The 25529-nt window shown below is 42.2% G+C and overlaps 1 protein-coding gene across 3 annotated transcripts in view; it reads right to left on the reverse strand.

Moving 5' to 3' along the window:
* Nucleotides 1-8696: 8696 nt before the first annotated feature.
* LOC127542516 (transcriptional repressor protein YY1-like) overlaps nucleotides 8697-25529 on the reverse strand; it is a 144599-nt gene continuing 127766 nt past the window's right edge. For all 3 annotated transcript variants that reach the window (XM_051968171.1, XM_051968173.1, XM_051968170.1), the window contains one exon: nucleotides 8697-10082. In XM_051968171.1, coding sequence (XP_051824131.1) covers nucleotides 9379-10082 — 704 coding nt within the window. In that variant the 3' untranslated portion in view covers nucleotides 8697-9378. The remainder of the gene's footprint in view (nucleotides 10083-25529) is intronic.

Consider the following 25529-nt stretch of genomic DNA (forward strand, 5'->3'; position numbering starts at 1 on the left):
TGCCTCTCGGGGACAGATGGCAGCTGCCCCTGCAGCAATAATGAATGCTCAACATCAGAATCATGTGAGGCTTTATAAGGGGTGAGGGATGCCGCACGCGTACCCGGTATGACCTGGCCTGATCCTCCCAATGGCCTTGCATCACCATCAGTGTGGAGCCCCTGAGCTCCCCCTCTTCTCCCCTGCTGACAGAACTTGGAACAGTACCTATAGCCTCTTTGTAAGGGGCTTCCCTCCCATTACCTAGCTCCCACACTGTCCTTATGTTTCTTTGGTCCACTGTGTTTCAGAGGACCTCCAGGTTCCATTTCCATCCTATCTCTGTGGGAACATAGATACTGAAGTCAGGTTTCAGTTGGAGCACAGACTGACATCTCTCACCACAAACACCTTTGATGGTTCTTCTCTGATGAGTCTGTTCATCAAGATCCTCTTGGAAGGTTTGTTGTTGTTTGCCCTAAATTCTCAAACAGAACTGGGACATCCGGGAGGGGATGCCATGACAGGCAAGTGAATTGGATTGAGCCCTCTTGATCCAGTGGACAGATACATATCAGTACAACCGGAGAGGGCCTGGGATGAAATGGGAGACCTTGGCTGTTTTCAGTTCAGTTTTCAGTGCTTGTACAACAAGCAAGGGGTTAGTTTCATTGAGATAATGCCCTATCAGTGATTAAGGTTAGGTAAGAAATGAGGCAAAGAATGTCCTCTTTTACCTAGTCGGAGGGAAAAATATTGATCTGGGAGGGGAAGACCCACAGGGTTTCTGGCCCAAACAAGAATAGTTGCTAAGCATGCTCACTCTGAACCAGTCAAGTCCCCCAAAACGAATGAATAAGTGGGGCTTGGCCTGTCAAGGCCAATCAGTGAGAGAGCGATTTGGGTTTAAAGCATGGTCCAGAAGGAAAATGTCAAGCCCCCAAACCCCAAGATATCCAGAGAAGTTTCAATAGTCAAAATTCATATTTCTTTGGACAGAACACCCATGGGTGTAAGAGTATGTGGACAGAGAAAGGGGAGGGAAAAAAGAAAGAAAAGGAAAGTGCTATGTTGCTCAAATGGCTGGTTCCAATTGGGTCTCTAGTTCGGCAGCTCCAGCCATCTTGAACCTTGTCTAGAAAACCTAAGGTCAAGCTCTGCTTCTGACACAGACAAGGCTGGGTGGCCCTAAGCCAATTAACATCTCTGTAACCCAAGAAATATGTAAAACGAAATTGTAGAGTAGGTGGCGATTTAGAATTGCGAGATTGCCTCATCTGGAACTGCCCACTTTAATGAAATCATAGTTTTAAAAAAAGAGCAAAAAATTCTATTTTACATGTAACATTATACAACCAGAACTTGTAAAAGGATAATTTTCTTTTTTAAAAACTAAATGGAATTAGTATTTGTTTTATTATATAGAAATCTTAATTTGTACATAGTCTGGAGGTGGTGATGGTGGAAGTGATGATGATGATGATAAAGATGATGAAGATGATATCATCTAGTTCCTAATGTCAGTGCTATTTAATTACATGAAGTGTTAGCCATTTTAGGGGACTGATTATGTCTTGGATGATCATGAGTAGTCAAGTTGATATAACTTGTAATTTTATGAAATCAGAAATTTCATCCTTTTGAGACCCATAATACATTGTTTTACTCTTGTGATGAATTAGTGTCTTCCCATTTCATTGAGCAGGTAGCAGCTTTTATTATAACAAAACTGGGAAGGGATGCGAGACATCCTGTCCTCAATTCTAAAATGAGGAAACTCAGTCTCAGAGAGAAGGCTAAGGTGACTTGCCCAATATCATGCAGAGAATCAAGTGACAGAACTAGATTTTATACTCTAGATGCAGTATATTCTCCAAGATACTAAATTTCAAAGCAGTTTTTCTATTCATGTGGTTAAGTACCATGGCTAGGAGCCAATCCTCTATACGAAAATATGGGTAACAACACTCTTTGCAGGGAGAGGCTTTCCAAACCCCTAGCTTCAATGGTTACACAAATGAATTTATTTAAAAATGCTAACTTTACTCCAATTGTAAACAAAGACTTAGAGTGGAAAGTGCAAATATCCAAAATAATTAATTCCCCATTGTATATAGAGAACTGTATATGTCAATTGAGTTGTCTGACGTAAAACTGTTAGCCGTGTTCAAATGGAATAGACACTACACACCACTAAGATGGCTGATGGCAATGAAATTCTATTCCTTAAAACAAGAATAGAAGTTTCTGCCTTTAACTTCACAAATTAATAGATTCATAAGTTTGATTCCACACAACTTTTTATACTTTTGTTCATTTATTGCCATAGAATTCAGAAAGCTTTCAGTGAAATATTTTTTAAATTTCAAATGGATTAGGTTCTTTAAAGATTATAAGTATCTAACTAAATGGTTCAATCAAGAGCATTTACTTTTTGGTTTTTTCCTGATGTACACTAACCTTTTCTCCTTTTTGTGAAGCAGAAAAGAGTTAGATTTCTAAGTGTCACTTAATTTTTTTTTCTTTCTCTTCACTCTGAAACTTCACTGACATCACCCTCAAGTATCTCTCTCTAGAATTGGTGAGATGACGTCTTCTGGTCATTCTGGAGGATGGGAAATGCTCTTAGTTTATATAAAACTGTGATGATCACGTATTTTAAAATCTGCCGGAGTCAGGAATTCAGATTAGGGGAAAACCGTCGATCTTTATTCTTAGTAGAGGTGAAGAAGGATCGAAGGTGAAGGGGAATAAGAGATGAAGGGGGATTGGAGGTGAAGGGGGGTCGTGATAGCAATGTGAGCCACTGTGTCAAGAAGCCAGCCAGCAGTCTCTCTGCTTCCTTCTCCGCCCCTCTGCCTCCACCCACCAAAATTGTCATTTCCTATACAACACATCAGGACTTGCACAAAAAGTGGGTGGGGGCTATTCTTTCTCCAAGCATATATATTAATAGAGTATGGTCCAATTACTATTTAGCCTCACATGCTTGGGACCTCAGTGCATCAACTCGAGCCTCAGCCCATTACATCTCCCGCTTTCTTTTGTTTTAGAACACAGGTGGTCATGCCATCCCTGACTCCTCAGGGAGGTCATAAAACAAATTCTAAAGATGTTAGCCCCAAACTTGATAGAATATTTCAGCCTTTATAAAAATCATCCAAACCATAATTTAGGGTTTACAGTGTAGAGATTTTATACTTTGGTCCCAAACTCGATTTCTACTTAGTTTTCAATATAAAAACCTTATATGGTCTGAAGGAAAAGACTGTGTTTTTATCTGTCCTTCTCTCCATACTCCCCGACCTACTCATACTTCAGGAACTTAAAGAAAGGAAAAAAACTTTTTTTTCAAATTATAATAAGCTTCTCAGAATGGTTTACATTCTTTTATTTTTTTCAGGAAAAAGTTCATTAACAAGACACAGGGAGATAGATTTGCTAGCAAAGTTTTTTTTTTTTCTTGTAAGCTCTATACACACAATTGCAGACACTCAGATTGTGAGAGAAATATAAACACAGATACAGAAAATATGCAAACAGACTGACAGCTGTGAGACACAGGCTCAGATATTCCTTTACTAATGGCACTTTCAGTTACCAGATTTTTGGCCATTTACTCCTTGCCTGATAATATGCATAACTCCCAAGCCTGTTGCTATTATGTTGGGTCCTTACTAGATGTCCCCAAAGGCCATGCTATCTTATGGACACATAAATACACAGAGCCCAAAAATATCCTTCAGAACTATACCTGTCCTGCATACCCTGATTCCAATACTTCCTTTACCAATCATATCCCATTCTTCTCAAAGGTTTTTTCTTTCCCTGCCTCCTGTCTGTCCTCTGACATGTCTGGATGGGAGGGGGGAGGAAGATAGGAAAAGGAAGAGAGGGGGGATGGTGGTAGGGAGGGAGGCAGAGGGAGATGGAGGAGGAGGGTGAGAAGGTGAGGAAAGGAGAGAGAAGAAAAGGATAGAAACAGAGAAAGAAAGGAGGAAGGGAAGGAGAAAGACAGACAGATACTTTCCATTTCCTCCTATGCCATTCTCTATCTTCCCAAAACACATTCTTAGTCACCTCAATCTTTTGCCTCAAGGTTATTCTCGTTTTATGACAATAAGTGCAATCATCAGTTCAAAATCTCTTTTTTAGCTTTTTATTTTCAAAATACATGAAATATAGTCTTCAACATTCACCCTTGCAAAAACCTTGTGTCGCAAATTTTTCTCTCTCCCTTCCTCAAGCCCCTTCTCTAAACAGCGAATAATCTATGTTAAACATGTGCAGTTTCTCTATAATATTTCCACATTTATCATGCTGCCCAACAAAAATCATATCAAAAAGGAAAAAGTGAGAGAGAAAACAAAAAGCAAGCAAAGAAAGTAAAAACATTATGTTATGATCCACATTCAGTCCCCATAGTCCTCTCTCTGGATATACATGGCTGTCTCCATTACCAGTGTATTGGAATTGGCTTGAATCACCTCATTGTTTAAAAGAGCCACATCCATCAGAATTGATCATCATATAATCTTGCTTGCTGTTAACATGTACAATATTCTTTCTTTTGGTTCTACCCACTTCACTCAGCATCAGTTCATGTGAGTCTCTCCAAGCCTGTCTGAAATCATCCTGCTGATCATTTCTTATAGAACAATAATATTCCATAACTTATTCAGCCATTCTCCAACTGATGAGCGTCCACTCAATTTCCAGTTCCTTGCAACTATAAAAAGGGCTGTTTTTTTGAACATGTGAATCCTTTTCCCTTCTTTAAGATCTCTTAGGGATATAGACCCCATAGGGACATTGCTAGATCAAAAGTTATGCACAGTTTGATCGCTCTTTGGACATATTTCCATATTGCTCTCCAGAATGGTTGGATCAGTTCACAACTCCACCAACAATCCATTAGTGTCGCAGTTTTCCCACATCCCCCAAACATTCATTATTATCTTTTCCTGTCATCTTAGCCAATCTGAGAGGTATGTAGTGGTATCTCAGAGTTGTCTTAATTTGCATTTCTCTGATCAATAGTGATTTAGAGCATTTTTCATATGACTAGAAACGGTTTCAATTTCATCTGAAAATTGTTCACATCCTTTGACCATTTATCAATTGGGGGATGGCTTGAATTCTTGTAAATTTGAGTCAATTCTCTATATATTTCAGGAATGAGGCCTTCATCAGAACTCTTGGATGTAAAAATTTTTCCCAATTTTCTGCTTCCCTTCTAATCTTGCCTGCATTGCTTTTGTTTGTACAAAAACTTTTTAACTTAATATAATCACAATGATCCATTTTGCATTTCATAATGTACTCTAGTTCTTCTTTGGTCACAAATTCCTTCCTTCTCCACAGATCCGAGAGGTAGACTATCTTTGTTCTTCTAATTTGTTTATGATATCATTCTTTATATCTAAATCTGAACCTGTTTCAATCTTATCTTGTTATAGGGTATTAAGTGTGGCTCAATGCCTAGTTTCTGCCATACATACCGATTTCCAATTTTTCAATTTTCCCAGCAGTTTTTGTCAATTAGTGAGTTCTTATCCCAAAATCTGGTCTTTGGGTTTGAGGTCTTTGGATTTGTCAAACACTAGATTACTATAGTCATTAACTATTGTGTCCTGTGAACCTAACCTATTCCACTGATTGACTACTCTATTTCTTAGCCAGTACCAAATGGTTTTGGTACCACTGCTTTGTAATATAGTTTTGAGTCTGTCACAGCTACACCACCTTCATTGGCATTTTTTTCATCAATTCTCTTGAATTCTTGACCTTTTGTTCTTCCAGATGAATTTTGTTATTTTTTTCTAGTTCTGTAAAGTAATTTCTTGGGAGTTTGGTGTGGCACTAAATAAGTAGATCAGAATCTCTCTTAGTAGCAATAAAAGTCTCACATCTGCTTAGGACATAAATCTTCCATCAAATGGTACAAGCCAATTGGTGTTTATCCAGGCATCCCTGAACCCGTGTAGCTGGCCACACTCGGGATTACCCCGCTCTGATGAGTCTCTCCAACCTCCAGTGATGTGAGTGACCATCTTGAGGATTTCCCCCCATGAAAACTTGTCTCTTGGGCCTAGGACAGGCATCTAGCATGTAGGCTACCCCTCCCTCCAGGCATGTGGGTGACGAGGATTGCCCCTAGGGAAGGTCTCTCTCCCCAAGCTCATTTTTTGTCATCATCCTGCAGACTATGCCGATTATAAAGACACAAACCATCCAAAGGAACAATTCCAAAATAATGGAAAGTTACCAAAGAAAAAAGTGGATCGTGGTTATATATGTATAAATTTATTTGGGTTAATTGGGAAGTTCACTCACAAGACTTGCCCTTGGTAGGACAATAGTAGATCTCTACCACCTTTAAGCCAGGTTAGCTATTATATAGAAACAGAACAAAAAAGGCCTAGTGCGAGGGATGGCTCAGGGTCACATGCAAGTTTCTCTCTGGGATGGTGAGGATTTTTCTTTTTATGTATAGAATCATACTCTAGCTCCTACTCTTTATCCTAAAACTCCCACACCATGATCAGTAAGCAGAACAAGAGAATGTTGAATGGTCTGCCACAACTTTGTGGCTGCAGGTAGGGTGCACATTACCAGATGCACTAAGGGAGCTTGTGGCTATGCCCAGCTGGGCTAATTCATCGTGGATGGACCAACCCCTCTTACAGTTGATTCATACCAACAGAAGTAACTCTAATCCTGATTTTCCATTGTGTCTCAGTCAAGGGGATTCATTCATGCACTAAACAAGGGTTTGAAGTAAGATGACGTGTAAGATCTCTTCCAAATTCTAAGATTCTAGACCATCTTGTTCAGTTTGGATTTAGAAATTGAAAGTCTTTGGTTTTTTACTTAGGTTTTCTCTGTGTATCTATTTTTTCATATATCTTGAAATTAGCAGACTATTGCTCAGGCACAAGTACCCAAATGGTGGCGCAGCTTGCACTATAGTAAAACTTAGGGCTGAAGAAAAATCTTACTTAGTTGGCTAGAATATTTATCTCAGTCTGTGATAATTAAATGGTCTCTAAAGGTCAACTCCAGTCTTTACTCCAGCTTGATAAACCTTCTTACTGCTTTTTTATCATGATACCTGCAGTGGCGTTTTTGAATCTTTGCTATACTTGTCAAACTCCTTTGTACTTTACTTTGGTACTCTACTTTGCTGATTTAAGTTCCCTACTTACCAAGGAGACCAAGGTCATTGAGAGCATAAATGACCACTCATGTTCCATTTATTCCTCCTCAAAAATACTTTGTTGTCACATTCTTCTTCCTGTCGTGGATTGCATGCGTACTCCAGTTCTGGCACGGCTCTATTAAGCGTCACTGCATAAGCTTGGCCAGGTCACATTATATAGCTAAGCTTCAGCTTCTTCATCCATACATGGAATGGGGGAGGTCACGTTGGATCATATTTTAAATCCCTTCCTGTTCTCAAGCTCTACAAAAAATTGATTCTATGCTCTTTACCCATTTTCTCCCCTTTTTCTATATCAAAATGAGATTTATCTTTCCTTTCCAGGCAAACAGATAAGAACCTGTGCCTGTGGACCCTTCCCAAAAGATGAGGGCCATTTATGGCTTTCTCTCAATGGGTGAAAATGGCTTCAGGTCACTATGGTTTGGGTGTATCAAAGCCTTTCATGTCTCTTAATCCCAAACCCTTGTCCCCAAAGGCAGTACCTATGGTGACATTCAATATGTTTTAATATCCTATGGCTTCTTGGACATAAGTACCCGATGAAACAGGGGGAAGGGGCATGTTTGCATGAAACCATTTTCCAGGAGCTTCCAACATTGTGGTTGTGGTAATAAATAAAATTATAACTTTTCCTCCAGATGCTTTGATAGCAAATAGATGTGCTTGAGGAGATGACACAGCAGCTAGAACTGCACCGTTTTTATCGTATGAACTCTGAATCAACCTTGCATTCCTTCTAGCCTTCCCTTTATCACTCTTCAGATGAGATGTTTACAAAGCACTTAGCATAGCACCTGGCACATAGTAGGGACTTAATCAATGCTTGTGCTCTTTCTTCCTCATGCCACTAGGCTAATAGCATCTCACCATCTGGAGGGAGCAGACGTGTCATATCTGTGACTTTGCTTCATATGTGGATTCAAAGGAAAAACTAAGAGTGCTTCTTGGGTAATTTCAATTCCTAATCAATCTAAGCAGATACCCTCCATTGCATCTAATGCCATTTATACCCTGTAAAGAAGTGGTCCCTTTCAGGTGTCCTGTAATAGTAGAGCTAGAAGGGACCTTTGAGGCTTCTGCTCCAATCCCCTCATGTTTAGAGTAGGAAACGAAGGCCTAAGGAGATTAACTGACTTGGTCGGACAGATTTAAATCCAGGACCTCTGATCCCAGAGCCAGAACCCATTCCATCATATCCCACTTGCCTCCCTTATGTTCAATTAAAAGAAAAAAGTCAAATAGGTATGACCACTGTAAAGAGCAAGTTCATTAATCAAGGGAAGCTATGGTAAGGTTCAAAAGGCAAGATGACCCAATTTTCCTCTGCTTCTCTCCCAAGGGAAGGAAACAGGAGAGAGAAGAGACAAGGGGGAGCAGGTACTCATGAACTTAAGGGTCTGAAACAGAAGCTTTGAATATAAGAAAGATTCAAAAGACAGAGAAAGCTGTATTCTCCAGACAGTGACAGCGTTAAGAAAGGAAACTTCACGGCTTTTTGAATTTCCAATTCATTGAAGTAAACCAACATTTATTAAATATTTGTCATCTACAAGTCTTTACATACAGAGGCAAATTTCAGAAAAACCCCTGTCCTCGAGGGGTTCACAATCCATGGGGGAAATAACATGAAAACACAGAAGTTATGACAAGATAACTAACAAACAGCAAATGCTAATATCTTCAGGATTTGGGAGAGTTAAAACTAGGGAGGGAGGTCAGGAAAGGAAAGTGATAGGTCGAGACCAAAGAAGTGTAGCGGATAGTTTGGGTTGAAAGGAAGAAGAGACCTGAAGCAGGGAACTCAATTAATACACAGTTTCAGCGTCCAGTGGAGAGAATCAAGTCATAAGCGAGGGTGGTATCCTTATGAGCGAGAGAAAGGTACCCATCTAAGGGGCTGAAGGGATAGGACCACCAAACTAGACAACTGATTAGATATGGGGTGGGAAGTAGGGAGGTAGTAAGATAGAAGGACTAGTGAGCCTGAATTACTGCAAAAGTAGTGGGACACTCAGTAGAGAGAGAAAATTTGGAGGAGAAGTGGAAAGGAGAAATCACAAGGAAAGACTGTGATTTCTCTTAGATAAGGTCAACCTTCAAAACCCGGTGGGTGGAATTCAATTTAGAAAAACTCTTTTTCCTATGAACAAAAGCACCTTGTTCCATCTTCTTTTTTACTTGCTGCATTTTGGCTTCCCATGGGTCAGGATATGGGATTTCAGGTTGGTTGACTGGGCGAACATCTTGGTGCAGCCATCAAAGGGGCACGCGTAGGGGCGATCTCCAGTGTGGATCCGCATGTGCGTGCGTAAGTTGAAGTCCAGTGAGAAGCGCTTCTCACAACCTTTGTACATGCACTGAAAGGGCTTTTCTCCAGTATGGACTAATTTATGTCTCTTTAGTTTGGAACTCTCCACGAACCCCTTTCCACATTCTGCGCAGATGTGCCCCTTGGGACCATGGGTATGCAGGTGTTTCCGCAGGGCAGAGTTGTCTCGGAAGAGCTTGGGACATTCTTCATGAGGGCAAGGCAGCTTTTTCTCAATTTCATGTGGTGACTTATTTTGATGGATGAATTCAGCCAGCTGTTTGGGATCAGAGAGATTGATCAGAGTCAGGCCTCCTGGAGGCAGCTTCTTGGGGCTCCCGTTCTCAGGCACCTCTGGAGGTAAATTTTCTTCTGGGAGCTCCTGGCTTTCCACCACCGTCTCGGACATCGTCTTGTTCTCCTCCTCTGGAGCCCACATTGTGATGGCAAATTCTCCCTCCAGGCTCTTGAGTTGTTCTTGCTTCTGTTCCCACTTCTTCGAGCTGCCATCGGAGCCATCATCTGGGCCTTGGCCTCCTTCCCCTGCATTGCTGCTGCTCCCTTCGTCTGCTGTGGTTTCACAGAAAGAAAAAGGAGCAAGAAAATAGATGAGCGATCAAAATGATTTGATGTTTCTAGGCCTAACCTAGATCAGACTCGTGATTTAAAGGTTGATGGGAGTTGGAGCTTACCTCAAGTAAGCTTGCAGACCAGGGCACACATGTCACTACCCTAATTTAACCCTATTCAAGAAGCATTTAGTAAGGTGTGTTATAGAGCTGTTACCTAGGGGCCTGAAGATTGGCACAGAGGTAGGAAATTGAGAGGACTCGTTATTCCTCCCACCCCAATTGGTGATAGTAGCTGCCTTTTGCTGATTTATCCCATCCCGTTACTACCAAGTCCCTGGTTACAGCTTTGGGGCTGTGCCAAGGTCTGAGATTGAAAAGAAAATGAAAATAGTCCTTATCCTTAAGCAGCTTACATTCTGCTACAATGTAGATCAAATGAAAACAAACAAAAACAGTCTCCAATTGTCAGAAAAGTTCTTTAGCCTCTAGAGTAAGCCCAATATAGTGGACACAAAGCTTTGGAGTCAGATGAGCCTCGTTTCTCTAGCTGGTGAGTCTCTCATAGTCCAATAACCTAACACAAAGTACCAGCTACTGACATAGACTGAAAGTACGTGAGTGCCTTTGTGTGACTGGGAGATGGGGAGGGCAGCCAGGGCAGCAGAACATCTCTTAGTAGTACACTAGTGCTCTTTCAGTTAGGATTTTGTTCCATGACAGCTGCCAAGATTTTGTGTACCACTGTGATCTTTGGACTAGAGGTTACCCCGAGAAGAGTTCTGTGTTGATGCAATATAGGCATGTGGAGGGAGGGGGGTAAAAAGAAGGGTCTCATTTGATCCACACAAAAGTCCTGGGAGGAAGCTGCTATTATAATTTCCATTGTACAGATGAGGAAACTGAAGCAATCAGTGGCTCACGGATTTGCTCAGCATACAATAATTATTTGAGACAGGATTTAAACTCAGGTTTTCTCATTTCAGGCCCAGTGCTCTACCCAGTATCACACTCAATCACTTGAAAGTCCAATGTTCCTCCCTCATAAGGCTTAGATACATATCTTCATGTTTGAAAGTTCTATTCCAAGAAACTTTTTGGGCGTTGCCATCTCGTTTAATATTTTATTTTTCCCAGTTACATATAAAACAATTTTTGGCATTTGTTTTTAAATCTTTTGAGTTCCAGATTCCCATCCCATCCCCATTGAGAAGGCATATGTGAAGCTATACAAAACATTTCCACAAAAGTCATGTTGTGAAAGAAACATATATTTCTTCTCCCCCCAAAAAAACTTCAAGAAAAATCAAACAGAAAGAGTTTGCTTCAAACTGTATTCAGACACAATCAGCTCTCTGTCTGGGTATGGATAACATGTTTCATCCTAAGTCATTGAGAGTAGTCTAGATCATTGTATTGCTGAGAATGGCAAAGTCATTCAGAAGTGATCATCCCACAACATTGCTATTACTTTGTACATAGTACATTTCACTGTTTGTGAGCTCATGGAGGACTTTCTGGTTTTTCTGAGAGCATCCGGCTCATCCTTTCTCATCCTTTCTTATAGAACAATAGTACTCCATCATAATCGCATACCATAGTTTATTCAGCCATTCCCCAATTGGTGGGTATCCCCTCAATGCTCAATTCTTTGCCCTGAGAAAAGAGCTGCTCTAAGTATTTTTGTACATATGCGGTCCCTTTGCTTTAAAAAACTGATTTTGGAATACATGCCTATCGGCATATCGGCAACGTAGTATTGTTAGGTCAAAGGGAGTGCCCGATTTTATAGCCCTTTGCGCAGAGTTCCAAATTGCTCTGCAGAATGGCTGAATCAGTTCAGAGTTCCACCAACAATGCATTAATGTCTCATTTTCTCCCTGTTCCCTCTAGCATTTGTCAGTTTCCTTCTCTGGATCATTAACTCATCTAATAAGTATGAGGATAGTACCTCAGAATTGTTTTAATTTGCATTTCTCCAATCAGTAGGGAGTTACAGCATTTTTATATGGCTATAAATAGCTTGATTAGTTCATCTAAAACTGCTCATATCACTTTTCGTCTATTATTTGAAGAATGGCTTTTATTTTTTTTTATAAATTTGACTCAGTTCCATCTACATTTGAGAAATGAGGTCTTCACAGAGAAACTTGCTTTGAAATTCTTTTCACAATTACTCTTGCTAACTGTATTTCGCCCTGTTTATTCTATTCTCTCTCTCCTTTAACCCTATCCCTACTTGAAAGTGCTGTGCTTCTGACCCACCCCTCCCCTTCTATCACCCTCCTCCCTTCTTGAATCCCCTTCCCCTTATACTTTCCTGCAGGGTAAGATAAATGTCTATACCTGTATTGAATGTGTATGCTATTTTCTCTTTGAGTCAATTCTAAGGAGAGTAAGGTTCATTCACTTACTCCACCCCCTCTTCTTTTCCTCCATTGCAAAAGCATTTTCTTGCCTCTTTTATGGCAGATAATTTCTGCCATTCCACCTCACTCTTTCCCTTTCTTCCAAGACATTCTCTCTCATCCCTTAAATTTTATTTTTTTAGATATTATCCCTTCATTCCACTCATATCTGTGCCCTCTGTCAATATATACTCTCCTTGACCTGGGAATTCCAGAATTGGGCTATAATATTCCTGGGAGTTTATCTTGAGATCCCTTTCAGGAGGTGATTGGTAGATTCTTTTAATTTCTATTTTATCCTCTGGTTCTAGAATATCAGGATATCCTTGATCATTTCTTGAAAGATATTGTCTAGGTTTTTTTTTTTTTTGATCATGGCTTTCAGGTGGACTGTTCATTTTTAAACGATCTCTTATGAATCTATTTCCAGTTTAGTTGATATTTCTAATGAAATTTTTGGTTTTGTTTTATTGTTTCTTGATTTCTCATAAAATCATTAGCTTCCATTTACTCAATTCTAATTTTTAAGGAATTATTTTCCTCAGTGAGTTTTTGTACCTCCTTTTATATTTATTTCATTACAAGTGAAAGTGAATAATGATGAAGTTCACTTTGGGGAAAAAAAGTCTCTAGTAGAGTCAGAGGGCTAGATTGAACTGACTTCTGTATTTGCATGGGTGTATAAGTGTATGTATGTGTATGTATATGTATGTGTGTGTGTGTGTGTGTGTGTGTGTGTGTGTAAAAGAGACAGAGAAAACTAAGAACACAGTGGATGAAGTCTGGTTTTGGAATTACCAAGACTCAAGTTAAAATTCAACCCCAGGCACTCTTTAGCTAAGTGACCCTGGGCAAGTCATTTAATATCTTTTTCAGTTTCCTTATTGTAAATTGCTGCTGATCCTTCCTAGGTGTGTAAAATATAGTCAAGTACCTATTCTAAACCTCAGTCTTCAACAGCTGATGCACCTACCTCAGGTGGTTATTGTGATATTCCAGCCTTGTAAACTTTACCTCTTTCTACAAATGAGCTATAATTAAATACATGGGAAAAATAAAAGGAAAAGGGGGAAAAAAAGACTGAAATTCAGCTTTTGAGATTTCTCATGCTTCAGAGTAACTGACATAAATCTAGTTCCTACTTTGGTTTGTTTCCTACCAAAAAAAATATTATTTTGAATAATTGCCTTTCTTTATAACCCCCACACTTAGTGCAGTGCCTGGAACCTAATGAGTCTTTCTAATTGTTTCCTAACGGTTTCTGACTGACAAACCAAACCTTAGAGCTTTCTCAAAATCTCTTCTTTCACTTTCAAGAAAAGCCAGTGCAGAAAGTCAGCTTCTCCATGGGCCCATTCCACATGCAGGCCAGGTCCTTCAGACAGAGCATTAGTTCAAGGCACAATTAAGGCAAAAAGTAGTGAGTACCTTGTGTGCAAGGCCAAAGTAGCATCCCAGCCTTTTTGTTAGGTGAATAATAAAAGCCAAAGTGATTATTTATTATTTATACACACACACACACACACACACACACACACACACCCCTACCTTTTGGTTTGAAGCAAATGGTGTTTCCCCGCTTTAATTAAATAAATCAGGACCATCATGCTAATGTGAAAATTAATTTAAAAATATACATTAGGTCAGGGAATGGAAGGGAAATCATCTCCTGTGGATCCCTGTTTCCTTTTTACTTAAAACGCTCTCAAAATGAAAAGAGATATTATGTTTATTCTAGAAAATACTCAAAATTCACATCAGGAACCAAATGCAGAGGTGCCAGACGTTCAAATTCTGGGAAGCACTGAATTGCTGCAGGTTCCATACCGAGTAACTGCACTGTAACAAATGCAGTTTAGAAACAATGAAACTTCTCCCCAAAAAAACCTAAATGAGAGGGGGGAGGGATTCCCTATCTTTGAGAGAATGGGGTTCAAATGAGTTATCACAGAATTGTAGACACGGATCTGAAAGGGATCTAGGTGAGCCAGTTCCAATTCAGGAAGGCACCTGAAAGTCCTTTAGGCCACCCCCTCCATTTGCTAGAGATGAGAGGACTGAAACCCAGTCAAAGAGTTACTCCCCAGGGGCACCTTGGCACTAAATGGTCCAATGTGTGACTCTCGAGTTTATTTAATGTTTGCCCCAGCTCTCCCAAACTGCAAGATCGGGCCGCTAGGTGGCACTGCAGCACATCGAACGCTGGGCTTAGAGTCAGGAAGACTCATGCTCCTCCTATCAAATAGAGCCTTAGACACTTCCTAGCTGAATGATCCTGGATAAGTAATTTCGTTCTGTGTACCTCAATTTCCTCATTTGTAAAATGGACTGGAAATGGAATGGCAAAGCACTCCAGTATCTCTGCCAGGAAAGACCCACATGGGTCATAGAGAGTCGGGTACGACCAAAAATGACAACAAGAGCAAAATAGGAATAATTATAGCATCTACTTCTCAGGGTGGTTATGAAAATTAAATGTGAGAAGAATCTGGCCAGCCCGTGGATCATAGTGGGAAGATCACCTCTCTCCCTCCCTTTTGCTCTGCCTTCTTTCCATGGCTTCCCCTAAATGCGACTCTGGATGACTACTCCTTAGATAGAATGAAGGGAACATTCATTTTGGGTGTGGTTCTCCCTAGCTGGTAGCCTATGGTCCTTTCAACTCTCCAGTGCTGCAATACACTGGGCACGAGGCTCTGCCTGGGCGAAGGCTGGTGGGGAGGGTGTGGGGCTCCAAGTAGGAAAAAGTCAGAAAAGATCTAGTCATCCCGGTGGGCACTGGTGAGGTCCCAGCAGTTTCCTTCTATTGTGTCATTTGAGCCTCAGGGGGTGCTCTCAGGTGGGTGGAAATGGGAGGGCTTGACAAACACTTCCACAGTAATGGGATTTACATTACCACCTGTGGATTTGGCTCTCGCTTGGGGCGAGGGAGGGAACTTGTTTTTCCTGGGAAGCACCGGCTGAATCGCTGCAGTAACTGCTTTTCTCAAATGCTTTTAGAAACAATGAACTTCTCCCCCCCAAAAAACCTAAATAAGAGGGGGAGGGAAGAACGAGGGGTGGGGAGCCCGAGAAGGTGCTGAAATCTCAATCCATTGCTCACTACCCATAGGACTAAGAGCAAATCCTTTTCTTCTCTCTATGGTGATGACGATCTAGCCAGGAGGAGGACAAAAAGTGAAGGCTGGCAATCGAGGCCGAAAGACCGAGGGGGTTCATCGCAGAGCTAAGGCGATAATGAGTTAAAGAGAAATGAAGGATCCGAGATGTCCTTCAAGCTTTGGATTGCATTTGTGGTGGCGTGGCCTGCCTAGATCCCAGCTCGGAAGTTTGGTTTTCTCTTTGGCTCTTCTTCCTCATCCTCTCATGTCTGTTCAGTCAGCAGATCCTTCTGAGCCCACTTTATAGCCCCTGTCATATCGACTCTCCCTCCTCTGCCACTACCCTCATTAACTGGGGTCTCACTCGCACCTGCCCTGGATATTAGTGGTATTCAAGTAGTTGGCCCTGACTCGGCTTTCTCCCATCCAGACTCAGCAGACACGGATAGGGTCGGGCCGTTCCTGAGTCCACTCGGAAAGCTTCAGTGGCTTCCTGCTGCCCCCAAATCCCGAGGACTTTGGCTGGGACCGAAGGCCATCTGGTGTCATTCTACTGTTCTAATCTGGCATCTCTGTAGTCAGTTTGGTCGATACTGTATATTATAGCCAGTTAGGCCTTTGTCTCGTCCCAGTGCCATATCCTAGGGCCTACGTGAAAGCCGAGATGGTCCGTCTAGGTGAAACTTTTTCTCTCCTCCCAGCTCTAGCAAAGTAGCTCTGTACAAGCGATTGTCGTAATAAAGGCAAGAGAGCCTATGTTTATAGCTGGAAGGGATCTCTGAGATCCCCGTGACTGATCCCTTCATTTTACAGATGATTTGCCCAAGTCACATAGATGAAGAGTGGCAGAAGAGAGATTTGAACTGGGGGGGGGGGGGGGGGGGGAAGGAGGGAGGAGGGGCTTGATTCCAAATCCAGGGCTCATCATATTTGTTGTCCAGCCGGGAAATAAGGGAAACTGACTAGGACTAGGACTGGAGAGGTTTTTGATTATTAGACCTGGACTGCCCCCAAAGCTTTCTTCCACCCACCCATGAAGGAAGGCTGTGTCCAACCGGGACCCATCCTCATTTCTACAAAGAAGCCCATGGCTATGGATGGCTTTGAAAGGTGATTTCAAAGAAATAAAATATAATTATGTAGCCGACTCGAGTGCATGTTTAGCTCATGTCTCATTGGGGGCTCTTTTTCTGCATGGGTTAGCAGATAGATTTTATAAGTATCTGGCTAATTTCTATTCGGTATGATACATTTTTATCGGGATATTTACTTAAAAAGAATTACTGCCCTGGAGACAATTATTGCAGTCAGGTCGGAAGCAGGGGAATTCCCAGGAGCAAGAGCTGTGCTTTGCAAAGCAGATGTGTGGCTGGAGGAGAGAACAGATGGTGGCAGGCACTTCAGTGGCAAAGGGGGTCAATCAAGAAATAACTGGCCCTAATTAGCACTCCCACAAGCTGTTTAATTTCTTTACCTGCAACTTAATGACACTGGGGAAAGGTGGAGGAAAAATCTTTCCTGTTATTAAAAGCACCAAAGGAAACCAGATAAATCCTTTCCCCTCCCAGTGGAATAAATACCAAGCCACTGACAGTCTACTGGAAGGGGGAATAAACCCAGTGACCTCAGTGGCAGGGGGCCTTTGAAAAGCTCTACTGGGTGCAAAGAGCCGATTACTGACTTAGGAGATCAGAAGACTTGCATTTGGGAGGCCCCAGAGGGCAGGGAGGTACGTCTGAATTCACTTCGGTTGGCAAGCTTGCAAGCCTGGGTTTGACAGGCTTGGAGAGAATTTGATCAAAAGCTTGCCTCTAGAGGTATTTCTCCCGTCAGTTTGAAGGTTAGCCCCCGAGTAGTAGCTCGCTTTTTCTCCCCAAGACAGCGATATGTGTAGACCGGCAGCCTCTCAAAATGCCCACAAAGATGCATCCAACCCATACAAGCCTTCTCAGAACAAAGGCGAGCAGAGGTAGCACAGCCATGATAAGCAGAGAAAGGGCCTGCCCCAGCCGCCTCCAGCGGGCTCCTGGGAGCCCAGGTGAGCCCAGGGTGAGCGCTTACATGGCAGAAAGCGGCAAATGTCAGGTTTGACTTACTATCTTGTGAATTGTCTGGAGAAAAGAAAGTGAGGGAGAAAATGTTCCTGCAAATCAAGCTTAGAAGTGTGTTAGTATGTGACATCCAGGGGGTGCAGCAGATAGAGCACTAGCCCTAGAGTCAAGAGAACCCAAGTTCAAATTCAACCTCAGAACTGCCTACCTGTGTGATCCTGGGCAAGTCATTTAACCCTGATGGCCTTAAAAAAAGTGTTCTTCTGCGTACCTGCCACCACCCTGCTTTACACCCCTGGGAGTAAGCCTTGTGAGGAGAGATTACTAAACTAGGCCCCTCACTTTCTTCCTGTATTTGCTCCCAGAATCCTCTTGTCTCTGCTCCTCTAACCATCTACCTTCTCAGACCCCAGCTCTACTCGTCTCCTCCCCTTTTCAGAGGAGCTTGCCTCTTATTTGTACAGGAATGACCAAAGCCACTTGGGGGTGGTCGCTGTTTTATCTACTTTTGTCTCGAGCTCTCCATCTCCCTCTTAATCTCTCATACTTTGCAAAGCCTCTGCTTTGGACGGCCATCACCTACCTCCTTGCCTTGCCCGCCTTGTCTCCTGAAAGATTTAGCTCTCTCTTTAGCTTAGCCCCCATTCCTATTGAACCTTCCGTGTCCCCTTATCAAAAGGGATTCTGAAAGGTTTCTGAAGAAGATGGGGTTTTAGCCAGGGGGTGAAAGTGAGGAGGGACCTGTGCCAGGTGTGAGAGTTGACCGTTGAAAATGCCCCAAATTGGGGGATGGAGTGTCTGGGTTGAGAAACATCAGGGAGGCCAGGGGCACTATACCACAGAAGACATGAAGGGGAATGAGAGGAGTGTAAGAAAACTGGAAAGGGAGGACGGTTTCGGGTTTTGAGGGGATTTGGAAGCCAAACAGAGGGTTTCCGCTTGATTCTGGAAATACTAGGGAACCTCTTGAGTTTTGTGAATGGCAGGGAAGGGTATGACACAGTCAGACAGACTTGCACTTTCGAAATCACTTCTGTAGGGAAATAGAGCATGGAGGGAGTGGGAAGAGGCTTTAGGTAGACAAGGAGATCAACCAGCTACTATTGGGATAGTCCAGGCAGGAGGTGGATAGGACTCGTACCCAGACGGTGGGCGTATCGGAAGGGGGGGGGAGGGGTTTCTGAGAGATGCCAGGAATGTAGAAATCGATGGAAGTCAGCAACAGACTGGATATGGGGATGAGAGAGAGGGAGTGAGGAAGCAAGGAGGGCAGCAGGGGCATGAGCCCCTGGCTCTGAAAGGTGGTGATATCCTTGGCAGCAATAGGGAAGAGTTGGGAAAAGGGGAAGATGGAGGAAAGTTAATGTTGTATTTGAGATCTTAATAGTAATGTAGGCTAAGATTTATATAGTGCCTACTATGTGCCTGGCATTTGGAAAGCACTTTATCGCTTCATTTGATCATCACAGAACTCTGGGAGGTAGGTGCTATTATCATCCCCATTTTACAAACAGAAGCAGATCTAGATCAAGTGACTTGTCCAGGATCACACAGCTGGAATCTCAGTGGGATTTCAACTAAGGGCTTCCTAACTCCAGATTAGGAGCTCTGTCTGGTGTGTCTATGGAACATTCACTTTGAGATGTCCAGTAGGCACCTGGAGATTTGGGGTTTAGATCTGATGTGCATAGAAATGCTAATTATCTTTGGGAGTTAACGTGAGCACCAGGTGAAACCGTATAAAGGGAGAAGAGAAGAGAGCTCAGGATAGAGACCGCGGACACCTTTGGTCACTGCTGGGTCCCGGATGAAGATTCGGCAAAGGAGACGTGAGGAGCTGGCAGATATCGGGAGCCCCGGGAGAGAAGAGTGCTCACCCTGACGAGAGAAATGGGGTGATCCAGTGGCAGAGTGGCAAAGGCTGAAGAGAAGTCAAGGAGGATAGAAATTGGGAAGAGGGTGTTATATTTAGGAATTAAGAGATTATGGGTACTTTGGAAAGTAGTTTCAGGTGAATGATGAAATGGGAAGCCGGTCTGCAGAAAGCTAAGGCGGTGAAAGGATAGGACTCGAAGGCATCAATTGCAGATGGATTTTTCCTCCAAGAGTTTAGCTATGAAAGGGAGAAGTTTGGGATGAAAACTGGCAGGGACAGATGGATCACACAAGGCTTTTTAAGGATGGAGGAGACCCAGGTGCATTTTTAGGCAAAAGGGAAGCATCCAGGAGAAAGGAAGAAATTGAAGATTGCTTAAGGTGGAGATGATAGTATTCTGGGATAGAATGGGGTCAAGTGTGGAAGTAGAAGAGTCATCTCTTCATGTGAGATGGCTTAAAGAGGAGAGCATGGCAGAAGACATCTGAGTGATGTGAGATTGGGGGGGGGGGACTCTGGAGCTCTGTGAATGGCCCTGATTTTTTCAGTGGAAGGAAGAAGGCAGTAAAGAACATTTAGGCATCCAACCATACTAGGCCCTATGCTAAGCATTTTGCCATTATCTCATTTGAACCTTTTAACAAGCCTGGGATATAGCTATTAATAGCCCCATCTTATAGCTGAAAAAACTGAAGCAGTCAGAAGTTAAGTGACTTGTACAGGTTAGCACAGGAACCCACTGAGGTCAAATTTGAGTTCAGGTCCTGATCCTCGCTCTACCTAATGTTTGGCCCATTATGCTACCAGCTACCTCTGAAATATGAGGCTGGGTTCTCAGCTGAGAAGAGGAGGAGAAGGAGGGCGATCCATGGGAGATTTGAAAAAGGATAAAAGGTTTGGAAAAGCCACTGTGGTGAGTGAGCCAGCAAATCCATCAGGGTGATGCAAAAGAATTGCCTTGACATAGTGAGTGCCCATTTGAGATGATATACATGTAGTGGACCCGGTAGAAGAAACAACCCAGATAGGAAAGAAGACAGCAGGTGGTGGGACAGAAATCCAAAGCTGGGGCTTGGCCAGGCCATGTCAATGACAGCACGAGGTAGCGAGGGACTCGAGTGGGGTAAGCCTAGAGCTGACCTGGTGCAGGAAATCCTCATCTGACCTTGTCTTTTTTTTCCTCTGAGATTAGGGGGAAGGCAAACAGGTGAAATGACTTACTCAGTGTCACATGAGTGGTAAGCATCTGAGGTGGGATTTGAACTAGTGAATCCTGGCCTTGGGTTTTGGTCCACTGTTCCACCTAACCGCCCCACTGAACCTTCTTACAGTGCTCCATTTAGAGAGAGCTGCCTGTATTTATTGTTACTCATAATCTAGGACAAGAATTGCCAGTTTGTACTTGGGAGGCTGTTTGCTCCCTGGATGTTCATTACATAAATGAAATCATAAGTCTGACCAAAAGAAACTTGGGCAAGAAGACTTTAAAACTGATCTCTTTTTTTTTGCATTATTGTAGTAAAATTGGACTTTTCTAGGACTTAGGCTTATTATTCTAGTTAATATAAATCCAGCTATCATGGGGTTCTAATTTTCAAAGACTGGGGATATGATGCAATATACTTAGGTTGCTAAGGCGTTGGCCTTTCTCTCTCCCACCCAGTTCCTGTCCTCTTTCCTGTATTCCCACTGCCCTCTCCTACTTTCATAGCCTTCATTCCCTCTTCTTTGTATTCTCATAAAAACAATGCTATTCTCTATAGAAATTTCTTTTTAAATCTGACATCTCGAAATTGAACTTAAACTCTTTCATTGTACATAGATGGTCCCATGCCCTAAGGCCAAATAGCATAGAATGTAATTATGAAAACTCTTTAAATAAAACTCATCTTTATTAGTAATTGGGAACCTGAGGCCCTGGTCCCTGGAGGGCTTTTCAAAAAAGACTCTAAAGCCCACAGACCTTTATTTTTAGGTTAAGTCAAAAATGGAGGGAGCAGCTGGCCTAGATGGGGCTCTTGAAGCCTTGCAAATCCCTATTATTAGTCTATGCCTGTCTTTCCTCCTTTCAAAAAGAAACACTTTTTAATGAGTGAGATGGCATTTGAAAGAAAAAAGACATAGATTAAGTATTTCTTTGTAAGGGACAATGAATATGTTTCCCAGAATGTCATGTCACAGAGCAATCCCAGCCTTGCTCATCTATTGCAATTTCTTGGTGTTAATTGGTGTCTGTAGAGCTAGATGGGTAATCTCATTTTCATTAATGACACTAATGCCATCTGTCAGGACCCCAATAACTATAACTCTGGGTAATGGATATGGATCATGGTAACTGGAAAAGACTTTTCATGAACTAATTAAATGGCGCTTACTGCACTTTCCTTTATATGCGAATTTCCCCTTTTGACTCAAATACTTTAAGGGGACCTCCTGAACTAGAAATATAAACTGAGAATGAAGAGGGACGAATATTCTTATTTTCGTGACAGTGGGGTAGGAAACAAAGATCTTTGGCAGGGGGAGGAGGGTGGCAGGGGACTTGTCCATTTGGTACCTTCTTAACCATCGTTCATAATTGCCCTTTTGCTACTCAGACTCCCACTGAGAACCGAGATTCTCATACGATGACGAAGAAAGCGGGACCTACTTCTTGTGCCCAGGCCTCAGGCAGGGCACCTGCATTTCCTCTAGGCAGAGCTGTAAACAGGGCAGGGCACGAGGGGCCAAAATTTAGAGATACTGATAGTCCTTGAGAGGCAAGGCTCTACTGGCTCTAGGTCTGCATTCAGAGCCCAACTCTGAAGTTCACTACCTCTCTGGGACTCAGTTTCCTCATCTGTAAAGTAAGTGCTTTAGACAAAATGGTCTCTGAGGTCCCTTCCCTCTGAGCTCTGAGGCTAGGATATCATACTGGTGTTTTACTAGGATATCTTATATCATCAATAACTGACCTTAACACCCAGTTAGAGAGATTGATTAGCTATGATAAGATGCAACCAAATGGCTTCTTTCCCTAGCCAGATTCCAGTTGAGGTCCTTCTCAGTATGGCTCTTCATTAGTTCCTGTTCCACCATGAGGTATCTTGGGGTCAAATTCTACCCTCCCCCCAACCCGGGTCTTTGTCTCAAGTTCTCTGCCTGTTCCCTTCAACTGTCTACCTCAAAGTTAATTTCAGGCCTGCTTTATGCTGCTTAGCCCACCATGCTTTGTGTTCCCCAAACCACCCAAGTTATCAGGTATGGCTTCGCTTCTTTTCTGTATCGCTGTAAGTATGACAAGAGGTGACTACACAGTGGCTCTCCTTGTAGTTATTAGATATCCTGCAGCAAAAGCCGGGGCTGGAGTTTGTCCTTATTGAAGCTTGGTAGGGATTAGGAAACTGTCAACCAAAGTACAAAACCACCTGGCTGGCAGATGGTTTGGAACCAAAGGCCCCACTGGAGCCAAGAGCTCAAACCATTGGAGGTGGAAAGGGGACGCTGCTTGTCCGATCTTTTAGAGCCATTATGAACTAATTAGTACCTTATTTGGGAGATCTTATTCAGGTCATTATAGCCCTAAAGGTTTTCTCGTGAGTAAAGGTTGCAACTCAAAGTGGACAGTTGATGATCGCTTTGTAGACCTTCTGGGCTAGAGAAGGTAAATAGATCTGTCAAAGAACACAGGATGAGGGTACACAGAATCCTGGAGTTGTAAAGACCCTGAGAAGTCAGCTGGGCAGGCCTCCTCGTTATGTACAAGTCCTCTCTCGGGAAATGGGCTTGTTCTCTTTAATAAAAATGCTCACGACAAAGGATGTTTATACAGAGAATACTTAGCCCTACAGCTGGACATTTTGAAGAGCAAGAGTCATATATAGTCTATTCCATTTACACAGAAGCCAGGTGGTTCAGTGGATAAAACTCCAGATTTAGAATGAAGAAGACTGGACTCCAAACACTCGAGATACTTCGCAGTTGTGTGCCCCTGGGCAGGTCACTTAACTCGTCTGTCTCAGTTTCATCATGCAAAACGGGGATAATAATAATACCTATGTCCCAGGACTGACATGAAGATAAAATGAGACAATATCCATAAAGTGCTTAACACAGTGCCTTTGGCTCAGCCTCTGCCAGTCTTTTTAGTAGTGAAAAATACTGGAGGGAAAGGTGGGGGAGAAGCCAGGAATGGAAGAAGGCAGAAGAGGAGAGACACAAAGGGGGAGGGGAGGGGACAGTGAAGGATGTAGGAAGAAAACTGGAAAGAGGTAAGGGGGGAAGAGAAAAGAAGAAGAATGGAGCCAGGGAGGAGAGAAGAAATGTAAGGATTTTTTTAAAAGAGCATGGAGGGAGAGTTAAAGGCAGCTAGGTGATTTTTGGGTGGATAGAGTGCTAGGCTTGCAACTGAGAAGACTAATCTGGCCTCAGATGCCAGCCATGAGACCCTGGGCAGGTCACTTCACCCTGTTTGCCTCAGTTTCTTCATCTGTGACATGAGCTGGAGAAGGAGAAAGAAATGGCAAACTATTCTAGTATCCTTGCCAAGAAAACCCCAAATGGGGTCACAGAGTCATACAAGACTGAAATGATTCAACCACAAAAATGGAGAGAGAGAGAGGAAAAGAAGGGAGAAAGGGAAAAAGATAGAGGGCAAAGAGAGACGGGGAAATGGAATGAGAGAGAATGGAGAGGGGGGTGATGTGGGGAGAGGTAGACTAGAATGAAGACTTTTGAGTGGTGTTATCTTTGTGCTTTGCCCACTCCCTCTCTCTTTCCCTCTAAGATTTGTAAAAGTGAGGTGGCCTTCTAAGTGAAAATATTCCCAATAGTCCTCCTATTGATCCCTTTAATTTTATTGCAAGTGATAATCATGTTAAAAAAAAAAAAAGAATTTTGTGATCCACAGCAAAAATAGAAAGTCTAATTCTCGTTTTCTTGTTGATAAACTTGTCTTCAAACTTTAAGGTTTACTTTTTTACAGAGCATGAGCCAAAACTCAACTTTGATCCTTTTCCCAAAGGCTTCTCTCAAATGTGACTTATCTTGGAGATAACTGGTACTGAAAAATTTTGTACCATACTTGTTGGATATTCTTCTCTTTTCCAACTCATGAATCCTTAGCACATCTGATAGGAGGAAAAAATATGGTTCGGTTCTACCAACAGAGGGCAAACTTGTTATTTGCCTCATCTTTAGCCCCGTTTTGTTTGGGGATCGCCATTTATTGCAAAAGAAATGGTCCTTTTCTTTTCTCTTTTCTTGTCTCCTCTTTTTTTCTTTTCTTTCTTTCCTTTTTTGTGATTTTTTTCTTTTTCCATTTTGGTTGAGCTAAGTGTGGAGCATATAGTTTTGGCAGGCAGTCTGGATCCTGGGAGAAATCCAGAAAAGAGGCCTGCCTTGAATATTTTTGTCTCTCGGGTCGTAAATGAAATTTCAGAGAATGGCCCTTGTGCATTTTCTGTGAGGAATTCTTTTAGGAAATTCTTAGGAATGCACTTGATTTAGTAAACCTGTGTAGTAACTAATGAGGTGAAGGATGATGTTTAGCTTTTAGGAAAGAAAATACTTTCCCACAGGTTTTTCTTGTGTTGGAAGTACTACATTCATCTTATTATAGAAATTTGATGAAGATCATGGCCAAGTTAAGCCATTCCTCACCACCCCCATTTCAGGTCTAAGAGTTTACTAAAGTGGTTTTTGTGTGTCAAGAGGGCAGAATTCAAAGCAGTGTGTGTAAGCATTTATTTGTTCAGTGATTGGTAAGGGGCTTACTCTGCATTTATGGGTCGTACCAGATTGGTTGTGCCCATCTTGGAACTTTTTTGACCATGTACTCCCATGAGTAAAATATTTTAAGCATACATGCATAAATTAGGTTCATATAAAATCACGTACATTATTAGAATATAGCAAAATAAAGCATTAAAAGGGATATGGAAAAAATAGTTAAGATTTTTATTTTACTAACAGTATGAAAACCTCTTCTCACAAGATCATAATTAATAGTTTTTCATGATAAAAGTGTGTCTG

This window comes from Antechinus flavipes, chromosome X (assembly GCF_016432865.1).
Source record: "Antechinus flavipes isolate AdamAnt ecotype Samford, QLD, Australia chromosome X, AdamAnt_v2, whole genome shotgun sequence".
NCBI lineage: Eukaryota > Metazoa > Chordata > Mammalia > Dasyuromorphia > Dasyuridae > Antechinus > Antechinus flavipes.